The sequence below is a fragment of the Erinaceus europaeus genome, chromosome 16 (assembly GCF_950295315.1).
Source record: "Erinaceus europaeus chromosome 16, mEriEur2.1, whole genome shotgun sequence".
NCBI lineage: Eukaryota > Metazoa > Chordata > Mammalia > Eulipotyphla > Erinaceidae > Erinaceus > Erinaceus europaeus.
Window position 1 is genome coordinate 34,826,660 of NC_080177.1, and position 13,162 is coordinate 34,839,821.

The following is a 13,162-nucleotide window of genomic DNA, read 5'->3' on the forward strand; positions in this document are numbered from 1 at the left end:
TAGGTGTTCTCAAAGTCAAAATAATGAGTGTCTAAAACTCTGGGTTTGGAACTGTGTTATATCATCTTTCAACTGACTTTACATTGGCAGAAATTCACATCTGTTACACAGGAATTTTAGCACTGAACACATTTAAACCCATATCTACATTTCCACTTCCCTTTGTGATAGGCTTACTGCATATTTTCTATTGACTCATCTGGTTGTTTTATCAAAAACTGCCACAGAGTGAAGGGAAGATATACTCAACATTCTGTCTCTCTTGAACTTTAGCTAAATCATGTTCTTTAGCTAATCATGTTCTTTAGCTAAATAAAATGTTTTCTTTTGCACTTTCTAAGTTTGGCAAATGAAAAGAATTTTTTAACCTCATGGAAATAGAATAATTTTAATATCATAGCTTTCATTAGATTCTGATTTTTGGCTTCCAGACAACTGGATACTTGAACACTATTCTAGTTATAGCTTCAAAGTATTCGTACAGCCTGATTTCTTCTGCTTAATTACTGAGCAATCCTTTAAACTTGAATTAATAAACAGATAGTAAAACTATTGCTTCTTGTAGCCAGTTAATTTTTCTCTTCAATAGGATTAAAATAAAACATCTTTGTTATTGAATTTTTTCATCTTTCTTGAGAAAGAAGATTGAAAAACTCCTATAAGAAGCTTTTCATTTTCAGTTGTGAGCTTGCCATAAGAGATGAGTTATTTAAATGAAGACAGCCCCCCCAAAAAAAATAGCTCACTTGGATAGTGTGCTACTTTATCATGTGTTAAATTAAGGTTTGAGTCCAGTTGATCCTCTAGAGGAAGTATTGGTGCTGTGGTCTCTTTTACTCTCTCTCTGCCTCCATGTTTCTATCTATTTCTATCTGAAATAGAAAATAAATAAATAAATGTATGAACTATTCCAGCCTTTAGGTTCAAGATTAGTCAACAATTTGTTTGACTCTATATGTCAACTCTTTTTTCAACTTCCAGGTTCCAGATGCTAACATGATGCCAAACAGACTTCCCTATACACACAATCCCATCAATGTGTCCTAGAGCCCCGCTTCCCCAGAGTCCCACCCCACTAGGGAAAGAGAGAGACAGGCTGGGAGTATGGATCCACCTGCCAATGCCCATGTTCAGCGGGGAAGCAATTACAGAAGCCAGACCTTCCACCTTCTGCACCCCATAATGACTTTGGGTCCATACTCCCAGAGGGATAAAGAATAGGAAAGCTATCAGGGGAGGGGATGGGATACAGAGTTCTGGTGGTGGGAATTGTGTGGAGTTGTACCCCTCTTTCCTGTGTTTTTTTTAATAAGTGTTTCCTTTTTATAAATAAAAATTAAATGAATGAATGAATGAATTACCAGACAAGAAGTTCAAAGAATTTTTATATATTCTGGCTATAATAGAAAATATTATTAAATAAAAATTAAAATCACTCTACCAATAAATAATTTCATTGACAGCTTGTGTAGATGGGCAATAACCTACATACCAAGTAAGAAAATAAATCTGTATACTGAGAAATCTGTTAAGAACTTGGATTCCCGGGGAATAGGGCAGTAGCGCAGCAGGTTAAGCTCAGGTGGTGCAAAGCTCAAGGACCAGTATAAGGATCTTAGTTCGAGCCCCTGGCTCCCCACCTGCAGGTGGGTGAAGCAAACGGTGAAGCAGGTCTGCAGGTGTCTATCTTTCTCCCCCCGTCTTTCCCTCCTCTCTCCATTTTTCTCTGTCCTATCCAACAATGACAAGAACAATAATAACTACAACAACAATAAAATAACAAGGGTAACAAAAGGGAATAAATAAATATTTTTTAAAAATAAAAAACTTGGATTCCTAAAGCTGCTTCTTTACAAAAGTAATTTAAGAATATATTGAAAAGGGAGTCAGGCGGTAGAGCGCATTGGGTTAAGTGCATGTGGCAAAAAGCACAAGGACCAGCTTAAGGATCCCAGTTCGATCCCCCGGCTCCCCACCTGCAGGGGAGTTGCTTCACCAGCAGTGAAGCAGGTCTGCAGGTGTCTATCTTTCTCTCCTCCTCTCTGTCATCCCCTCCTCTTTATATTTCTCTTTGTCCTATCCAACAAAGACAACATCAAGAACAACAATAATAGCTACAACAATAAAAAACAAAGGGCAACAAAAGGGAATAAATTTTTTTTTAAAAGAATATGTTGAAAAATAAAGAGCTAGCTGTTGTGAGTTCCAAAATGATTTCAGTTGGCACACTGTATGTCGATATTTGACTTCATTTAATATACCAGCCAAATGCTCTCATTTCTACTATCTTCCTTTTTAAAATTCTACATTGCTGAGAATGCCTTCAGTACATAATAGCAATGGAAGTGGCCTATAGTAAATCATTATATTTATGGGGATATGCATCTTCTTATCAGACTAACTTGAAAAATACAGTATATTTTCCTAAACAGACTTAAGAAATCTTAGTCCATATTACTTATTATTCAAAACCAGCTATTAACTCACAGTGATGGACTGCATTAAAAATGAACTGTGGTCCGGGAGGTGGCACAGTGGATAAAGCGCTTGACTCTCAAGCGTGAGGTCCTGAGTTCAAACCCCAGCAGCACATGTACCAGAATAACGTCTGGTTCTTTCTCTCTCTCTCCTCCTATCTTTCTCATCAATAAATAAATAAAATCTTTAAAAAATAAACAAATAAATAAAAATAAAAATAAACTACTTCCTCGAGTAGATCTCAAAGTGATTTCAGATACACAAGGTGCGTGTGTATACAAGAGGGGAAATTTACTACAACAAATTTACTACAACCACTAGACTGGTCTTAAAGCTAGTTTCTCACTAAAATCTCACCCAGATACAGAAGTGGAACATTTTGCATGTTTCATAAGGCAAGAGAACTGAAAGAGCCTATCTATCACTGTTAGTATGAAACATGCTTAGTCCATCAACTCTTGGTGTATGTAAGAGTCTACACATGCAGTAGAAAACCAAATGGAGTTTACAGGAATTTTCTCTCCTCTCTAATTTAAAATTTAGTCAGAGGAGGAGGTATGCATTTTAACAAGAAGGCATCTCACGTCAGTAATTTGACTGAAGGCACTTGAGTCAGAGTCTACCTAGGGAGAAATGACAGCTTTTGCTACACTTGCTAACTTCACAACGATTGTAAAGAGCAATGTGGTTTCTGTAAATGTAGTCAGAGAGCACACTAATCTGATGTGCTTTGGCATATTGGTTCACCGAGAAAACAGGTACTTTCTCTGGTTGCAATAAGAAAATGAAGTGGGCTGGGGTATAGTGAACCCAATAAGTGCACCTCAAATGTGAGGGCACAGGTTCAAACCCCAGAACCACACAAGAACACTACAGCACAGGAGGAAACTTCACAGATGGTGATGTAATGTCACTTTTTCCTCTCTCCTTTTGTCGCTAGCTCAAATAAACATATATATATTTTTTAAGTTGGCTCAGGAGTTGTAGAATCATGTATGTGCAAGGTCCAGATCTCTCTCTCTCTCTCTCTCTCTCACACACACACACACACACACACACACACACACACACACACGGAGTCAAATCTCTGTCCTTTTAGTAGCTAAAAACTAAGCTAGTAAATTAAGCTGGAGAATTCAGTTTTCATCTGCAGACAAGTGTACTAGCTGAGGTTTCAGTGCTGACACCCACCAACTACATGGGCAGCTAAGCAGATACAGAATTTCTCAATGGGATCATTTTTGTGAAATTTATAGCACCAAGAGGCACAGAATATGTTTTCTGAAAGCAGGCTGATTTTCAGGAAAAAAGACTGAGCTATGTGCATTCCAAAGAGAAATTGAAAGAGAATCCAGAATGTTACTCCTAGACAAGAGAATTAAGAGTTAAAGGTGATAGAAGTAGACCTGATAAATAGAAATCCCTCCTCCTGAAAGAGGAACAAAGGTCCTTCCATCAATTAAATGTACTTCTTGAGCAGTTCCCTCTAACAGTCCTCAGTCACATGGGATACGATTGTATGTTTAATTTCCTGTTTTTCCTGCTTGCACAAAGTAATGAAGGACCATTGCTATGCTGCTCACTCATTACCTCAAAGCCTGGCAAAGAACAGGCACTAAAACACACACACACACCCACACACACACACAGTCAATTAATGAAGCATGCTGTCTGTTTATGTCAGAGGAAATCTACTGCTACCATTGAGGTGGAAAAAGGTACCTGAACAAGAAAAATTTACAACTGTGTTGCCAAGGAGTCTCCAAATAGGTTTATGGGGGGATAATCTAGCCTATTAAAAGTTTAGAAAAAGCAAAACTTGTACAGGTGAGTCTCATTTAATGGGAACAGTGTGTGCTTTATTTATGAGATGATATGGTTGCAGCAAGCCATCCTGAAAGCAACCTATTTGATATCACTTTTTTTTTTTCCTCCAGGGTTATTGCTGGGCTTGGTGCCTGCACCATGAATCCACTGCTCCTGGAGGCCATTTTTCCCCCCTTTTGTTGCCCTTGTTATTGTAGCCTCGTTGTTATTATTATTGCCATTGTTGACGTTGTTCGTTGTTGGACAGGACAGAGAGAAATGGAGAGAGGAGGGGAAGACAGAGAGGGGGGAGAGAAAGATAGACACCTGCAGACGTGCTTCACCGCCTGTGAAGCGACTCCCCTGCAGGTGGGGAGCTGGGGGCTTGAACTGGGAGCCTTACACCGGTCCTTGCACTTTGCGCCACATGTGCTTAACCCACTGCGCCACTGCCCAACCCCCGGTTATCACTTTTAATGCATCAAATATGTAGCTCATCAGATGAGGCAAAGGAAATTAGCTTCTAACAGACACTGCTAGGTGCTTTCTAACAGAGGCAGAATTAAAATGGTAGCAAGATGGGACCAATGTTGGCTCAGTGACAGCTTTCAAGAAAAGGAAAAACCAGGGATACTGAGATACTTTTTAATAAACAGGTGCTGTACCCCTAAAACACCTGCGTTTATCTCCTATTCCTCTTGCTATATTGGGAGGGGCGAGGGGACAATAAAGCACCTACTAGATTCCAGTCCTATGAAAAAACTTAACTTCTGTCATCATCATATCAACATATCAGCTTATAGGAAGTCATCTGTAGTCACTGACCTGCCTACAAGTCCATGCAGCCTCAATACCTCCCTACATGGTTTCCCTTTTCTGTGTATGAGGAAAGGCAGAATCACTGCTTGCAACTACTCCAGAGAACCCAGGGCAGGCAGAGGTTTTCAGTGACTCGAAGCTCACCTCCCTTGCCCTAGGACATCCTTGGCAGTTGAATGGATTTGTGGTCTAAGTCCCTGAAGTCAGGAGCAGACATAAATCCATCCATCACTCACCAGGACAGATACAGACCTCAAGATAATTTGTTTTCCAATGGTTTTGGCTCAAAGTTCTAGTTTGGCATTGGCTTTTTAACAAGTAACAGCTGTAGGCAATTTTCACACAGAATAAAGACATCAATAAGGCAGAGAGTCGAATTTTCTCCCTTCTGAACACAGAACAACGAACTGTCTTCAAGATGTACACTGAGCTGCCACTACACAGGCTCCAGCTTAGGGCTCATTTTGGGAAGTTGACAGAATGTCATTGACAGGACTGTGAATGTGAATGCTTCAAGGGTGCAGGCTTTGAACACCAGCTCTACTACTGCTGATCAATCAGCAGCATCTTGTCTCCTTCGGTTGACTTTTGGTTTTAAAATACTGTAAGTGGAAAATAAAACCAAGCCCTTCAATATGTCATTATTGCCCTTCTTGATTGTCCTCATAGTAGATGATTCACTATCCTACCCTGGGGGATAATTATGTGCTCCCACCCATCCAATGACCTCAAACTTGGCTTGAAGTTCACCTAGTCTCTCCTTCTTTCACCAACTCTGGGCCTAGTCTTGGAAGATAGTAAGAAGCAGAACCACCGTAGACATGCAACATTAGTTAGAGACAGGCCCTCGCTGTTGTGATCACTGAGGTTAATCACAAGACTTACTTATGAACACAAGATTAACTTATGATGACAAGGACAGTCATGAACATTAATCCTCCCTCTGTCTCTTCTAATTGTTCATCCCTCCTCACCACGCACCTCCTCCAGGAAGTCTATCCTGATCCACTACCTTATCACAGTGTTGCACATCCTACAACACATCGACACACAATCTATACAGTGGTGATTTGCGCTTTTTCCTTTGGTGCAATTCCACATTCATTATCTGCCCCCATGTTTAGCTACTGAAATCATTAGCTCTTTGGAAGCAGGCTTTAGTTTTCTATTTCAAATCTTTTCACTAAGATCAAGAACAGAATTCTGCATACAGGAGAACTTGGAGAGGGTAGAAATGTCTTAAACTCTAAAAATAGTCAACACTATAAGGCATAATCATGAAGCTAAGATACCTTCTTTTTCTCAACTAAATTTGGATTGTAATAGATCTATTAATCTAATTAGGTGAGATGAACTCAAACATCAGCTTTCTGTTAGACCACTTTAGAAGCTTTTTAAGAGAATTCTAGAAGAGCTGGAGAGACTCTATCACCTGTGAAGGGCAATGTGTACACAGCCTACCTTACTTTCTTGTCCTACGAGTCATTCAAAACAGTGGCACTCTTGGGCCAGTGGACTAGCTCAGTTGGACAGTGCACTACTTTGGCATGTTTGTGGCCCAAGTTTGAGCCTGGCTCCTACTGTGTCGATGGAAGCTTCAGTGCTATAGTCTCTTTTACTCTCTTTGCCTCTGTGTCTCTATCAACAAAACAAAACAGAAGACAATAACACTCTCTAATCTTCTGAACAATTAAATGATCTGACTAGAACCAAATCAATTACAAAATGCCAGTAGTGATCAAGGGATGAGAGAGTATTCATAGACTATTTCTAGAGCATCTAAATAAGCGTCAGACATTGGACCATCCTGACTATGTTGTATTCTCACTGACACATTACCAAAATACAGGCTCAGAAAAGCCCTATGCTGTTTTTTTTTTTTATATATATACTCACAGAAATAACAAACCTATAGAAGTAACTGGAACCAAGGACTTCCTAATTTAAGTGCCTTTTAAACTATGCCCTCTGAAACATGAAATGGAAAGAAACGCTACTTCAGAAATACTTGCCAAGGTATGTTGAAGAGGGCATTTGCATGTTCTGGTAAATGGGTCCCACATTAGCTACATCTCTTATTTCAGAATAGTGGGTCCCAAAATATGATAGTGTCTATAAAAAGTTTCCCACAGCAGTTATTATTCCAATCCTGTCATTAGGAAAAAAATTATACTGTACTTAAATAATAATGTCTTTCATCAAAGGATCAAGGACAGGAGAGGTAGTATGACTAATTTTTTTATAAAGACCTTAACTATACACTGGGAGTAAAGGTGGAGGAAGGATTGGAGAAATCCCAGGAGGTGTGAAGCAAATGAGGGCATTATTTACACCTCTAAGTGCATATTCAGGTTCCATTTGGGGGGAGGAAACAGAAATGGCAATTTGGGGTCTAAAAGTCTTAATCCCTATTTAAAGTAGCAGTCAGGTCCTTTAGCATAGTGATGCTATTCTCGTCTTTTTTCCTTCTCATACACAGGCTTGTTATAGGCTCAGTGCTGACAGGGGAGGTAAAGAAACATGGCAGACACCATGATCATTTCACTGAAGAAGGGTGAGTCTGTGACTAGACACATAAACCCTCCACATTTTTTCCACTCCCCTCCCAGCTCCCAGCTGCCTCTGGTGTAAAAATCTAGGACTCACCACGAGTTCACTGAACATGACATCCAACTCCTCCACAGGGGGCATGGGCAATGCTGGCTCCATGGTCTGAAGTGCAAAGTTGCTATCATTTCGCAGCCTATATGTGATTTCTGGGTGATCGTTGTTTCGGAAACAGCAAAAGATGAATGAAATTCCCCGTCCACCTCTCTTCCTTGGGGCCATGGCTGAAATGTGTTCTATTTCTTATGGTGACTAAACTCTGTGGAAAAAGGAGATAATATGGTTAAGACTTCAAAACTGAATAAAAATACTTTTTTTAAAAAAAAGCAGTAGTAGCTTATTTATTTTTAATACATTTTACTTGTTTTATTTGAGACACACACACACACACACACACACTCCTCAGCTTTGGCTGCAAGGGCTTGAACCTGGGACTTTGGAGCCTCAGGCAAAAAAGTCTTTTTGCATAACCATTATGTTATCTCCCCTGCCTTAAAAAAAAAATATATATATATATATATATATATATATATATATAATTTTAAGCCAATTTTCTGCCAGCAGTAGAGCACAGGTATTGCTTGTTTAAGGTTCAGTTCAGACCCCAGCAATGCTAGAATGGTACTTTGGCACTCTCCATCATAAATAACTATGTAAGCAAATAAAGAAACCTTTTTAAGAAAATGATCAATTCAAGAAATACTTAGAAAGTGCCAGAAGCAATATCAGAACTCCAAAAGGCACAGTGGACAACCCCAATGGACCAGTTGTGCAGAGAACACATGCACTTCCGCTCACTTAATGGATGCCTCCTATAATCAACTACTGAGCAGAGTATGATGTCAAACATTCCACACTATAAATCTGCTCCAGTTCCATAGGCCATTGACCCACCACATTTTGTACATTGCTGGTCCTTTCTTGTTGATCCATTTTGTGCTTGTTACACCCTCCTTCAAGAATGGCCCTCTCTTTTTTACTCCTTAGAAGATCTCTTATACATGCTTCAAACCCTTCCATTTCAACTTCTTTTTTTTTAATTTCTTTATTTTAATGGTTTACAATCAACAGTAAAATACAATAGTTTGTACATGCATAACATTGCTCAGTTTTCCACATAACAATTCATCCCCCACTAAGTCCTCCTCTGCCATCATGTTCCAGGACTACCCCGTCATCCCAGAGTCTTTTACTTTGGTGCAATACACCAGCTCCAGTCCAAGCTCTGCTTTGTATTTTCCCATCTGTTCTTATTTTCAACTTCTGACTATGAGTGAGATCATCCCATACTCACCCTTCTCTTTTTGATTTATCTCACTTAAGATGAACTTCTCCTTTTTTAAAACTTATTATTTTATTTTATAGGACACAGAGTAATTGAGAGGAGAAGGGGAGATAGAAAGACAAAGAAAGACTCCTTCAGCTCTGTTACATGCAGGTGAGGCTCCTCCCCTACCTTCACCCCCAGCAAATAGCAACTGGGGACTTGACTCTGGATCCCTGTGCTTGGTAATGTTGTGTTCAACTGAGTATGTCACTGTCCAGCCCCCAACTTCTCTTTTAACTTCCCCAAGTAGAAATATATATATATATATATAATCTATTCATTCTACAAATAACTCATGCCACATTCTAAGTAGTTTTCGAGTGTCTTCCTGCTAGATTACAATTTAAAGGAGAAAAGGGATACTGCATCAAACTGATGACTGGTTCTCTGCACAAGCTAAGTTATGTTAGTTTTAATAATTATTTGGTTTTAACTATTAGGATGGTAAGAGGCATTCAATTTATGCATGTTGTCCTGAATAAACTGCATTCATAACTAAGGAAAAGCCTATTTTTATTTTTATTGCCACCAGAGTTATGCCTAGATCTTGGTGCCCTAGAGCTCCCAGTGGCTCTCCTTACCCTTCCCCTCTATTCCCCTCTCATCCCCAACTCCATTCTTTTCTTTTTTCTCTTCTCTTTCCTCTTCTTTTTTCCTTTTCTCACCTCCTCTTACTTTCCTCAATTTTTTTTTCATTTTTATTTATTGATTTTTATTAGATAGAGACAGAGAAATTTAAGAGGGGAGGGAGAGATAGGGAGAAAGGCAGAGAGACACCCATACCTCTACTTCACCACTTATGAAGCTTCCCCCTGAAGGGGGGGACCAGGGACTTGAACCTGGGTCCTTGTGCACTCTAATGTGAGTACTTAACTAGGTGCTCCACTGCCTAGCCCCCCCCACTTTTATTTTCACTTGATAATACAGAAAAATTGAGAGGGGAGGAGGGAGAGATAGAGATACATGCAGTCCTACTTCACTACTAGTAAAACTTCTTCCCTGTAGGGGGACAAGGGGCTTGAACCAGGGTCCTTGCCCACTGTAACATGTGTCACTACTAACCAGCCCCAAGGAAGAGCATTTTAACATGACCTAGAAAAATCAGAGGTTTTCAAACAGAAAAGATCCACTGAATTCACAAATGAGGAGATGGTTACACCACAGAATATTTACATAGTAGAATACTGTACTACTCACTCACTAAAAACAAGGTACCTATGTATTTAAGTATAGAAAACCACAATGATATATATATTCCACATTAGTGTATTACATGTTTTAAAGCTTTTGTGAATATATATATGAGAAAGTATTAAAAGTAGAACTTCCAAAATAAACATGAGACTTCTTCACTTATTCCTTTTCACTGTGGACCCTTTTTAATTTGATTTTTTTTTCTCTCTAGGGTTATCATTGGGGCTCAGTGCCTGCACTATGAATCCACTGCTCCTGGAGGCCATTTTTTCCCCATTTTTGTTGCCCTTGCTGTTGTATTTATTGTTATTGTTGTCATTGCTATTGTATAGGACACAGAGAAATCAAGAGAGGAGGGGAAGACAGAGAGGGATAGAGAAAGATAGACACCTGCAGACCTGCTTTACCTCTTGTGAAGCGACCTCCCTACAGATAGGGAGTTCGATCTGGGACCCTTACGACGATCCTTGCATTTTGCACAATGTGCGCTTAATCCGCTGTGCTACTGCCCAGCTCCTAATTTGATTTTTTACCATAAGCACATTCTAATAATCATTTAGTTTTTTTTTCTAAGTCACAATTAGTATGTCTGTTACCTGGGTAAAATTTCCAAGTGAGAAAAGTCAGTTATAGAATAATGTTCCCTGTGTTGTAAGAACAACCTTGGGGGCTGAGTAGTGGCACGCTTGGTAGAGTGCGTACATTACCATGTGCAAAGACCTGGGTTCAAGTCCCTAGTCCTCACTGGCTGGAGGAAAACTTCACAAGTGGTGAAGCAAACAGTGTTTCAGGTATCTCTCCTTTCCACCCCTTACCTATCTCTCTCCCTCCAACACACCCTCTCTCTTTCCCTCTCTGTACCCTCCCCCATGTCTTTCACCATCTACCAAAACAAGTCACTGGGAGTCGTAGAGTCAGCATACAGGTACTGAGCCCCAGCAATAACCTTGATGGCAAAAAAAAAAAAAAAAAAAGTGTGTGTATGTGTGTGGGGTGGGGTGGAGTGGGGTGGATAAACATCACATTAATTGTAGAAATACTTATAACAGCTAGAATATGAAGACAATCCAAATGTACATGGATAGATAACTGGATAAAAAAGACTATATATCTATATGTAAATGTCCACATACTATGAGATACTATTCAGTTATAAAGAAAGGTGAAATTCTGCTATCTGTAGCAAAGTGAAATAAACTTGAGGGGCTTATGGGAAGTGAAATAAATTAGAAAGAAAGACCAAAGATTGGATGGTTTTACTCATGCGTGGTCTAAGGAAATATGGCTGATGAAAGGATAAAAAAAAGTAAAAACAAATTAATAGACACTGACAACAGGACTAGGTTAGATGAGGGAGGGGGAAAACAGGAGGTTAAAATAAAGGGTCTTAAGGCAGGGTGGTATATGTTCGTACTTTTTTTATGACTCATTTTGTTTTAGTGAACTAAAAATAATTAGCAGCCAAAAAAACCTTACTCAAAAATCTAAATAGTTGAGAAGTAAATGCACAGCAAAAGGTGTGGAAAGGCAGTTTCCTCAGTTGCTGATTCAGAGAGAGAGGAGGCAGGGAAATGCCAAGGAAGGTACCAGTCTTTTCATGACTTCTTAAAAAAAACAGTAAAGGCATATTCATGTGTAACTTTTGCAGATTTTTCAATGTTTAAAGAGATGGTGTTGAAAGGAAAAAAAAGAGGCAGGATGTGAATTGAAAGGGCAGAGGAGGAGAAATACATCTGTGTAGGGAAAGAGGTGGGAACAATCATGAATTTGAGGAAGGAGACAGAGGAAGTGAGATCTAGAGATGGACTGGTGCCTGGAAGCTACAATCCTGGTTGATGAATCTGGATTTACCTCAAAAGCAACGTGGAAGTCACATTTAGAAGACTTCCTAATCATATATATATATATATATATATATATATATATATATATATTCCCTTTTGTTGCCATTGTTGTTTTTGTTATTGTCATAGTTATTATTGATGTCACTGTTGTAAGGTAGGACAGAGAGAAACGGAGAGAGGAGGGGGAAGACAGAGGGGGAGAGAAAGATAGACACCTGCAGACCTGCTTCACCGCCTGTGAAGTGACACCCCTGCAGGTGGGGAGCCAGTGGCTTGAGCCAGGATCCTTAAACAGGTCCTTGTGCTTCACACCACATGCGCTTAACCCGCTGCGCTACTGCCCGACTCCTAGCCTTCCTAATCTTATCTCTAAAAAAAAAAATTTTTTTTCCAGAAAACAGAAGTTGATTATGTCTTGATACTACTCTCACTTTTTCAAACTGTGGGAAAATGATCTTACTGAAGAGGCAACCATCAATGCAGAACACCCTCAGTCAGAATAAACTAAAGACTAGCAGACTAAGAAATAAATAGTGCCATGCTACCAATGACAGCCCAACTCAGGATGCTGAGAGAAGGGCTGCAGCTACTATAGGCACTTCCTGAGAGGGATAGAAGGCCCATGGGGGAGGCAGACTCTACAATAACTTGAGAATTGATGTCAGGGTGCTCTCTAGATGCCAGGGTGTTCTTTAGAAACAAACAAGATCAGTTTGAATATAAAATCAATGAGGAGAAGCTATGAGGAGAAAAATGGAGGAACTTTCTAGTATCTAGGATTGGGTTAGGATGCGAGGAGGACCTGGCTCCATTATTCCTGTCTACTGATTTACTAGGAATGCCTCGGGTGTGAAGCACCCTGACTCTTAAATGGGAGATAGAGGAAAGATGAGAAATTTAACTTTCTCACTCCAGCTGCAAATCAATTAGCTCTAATTTGATCTTTTTTGGAGATTAAAATATTCAGTGTCTGCATACGCTGAGTCTTTGATATGCTGACTCTCTCAAAAGTCTAGACCAGGTAGAACAGAAGCAACCAGTGGCACAGCTATATACAAGATGCTGGGTATTATACAACAAACCATAA

The 13,162-nt window shown here is 39.6% G+C and overlaps 1 protein-coding gene across 5 annotated transcripts in view; it reads right to left on the bottom strand.

The window, feature by feature from the left end:
• Nucleotides 1–13,162, bottom strand: part of LOC132533436 (disheveled-associated activator of morphogenesis 1-like) — a 113,886-nt gene that overhangs the window by 20,992 nt on the left and 79,732 nt on the right. For all 5 annotated transcript variants that reach the window (XM_060174901.1, XM_060174900.1, XM_060174902.1 and 2 more), the window contains exon 2: nt 7,750–7,969. In XM_060174901.1, coding sequence (XP_060030884.1) covers nt 7,750–7,932 — 183 coding nt within the window. In that variant the 5' untranslated portion in view covers nt 7,933–7,969. The remainder of the gene's footprint in view (nt 1–7,749; nt 7,970–13,162) is intronic.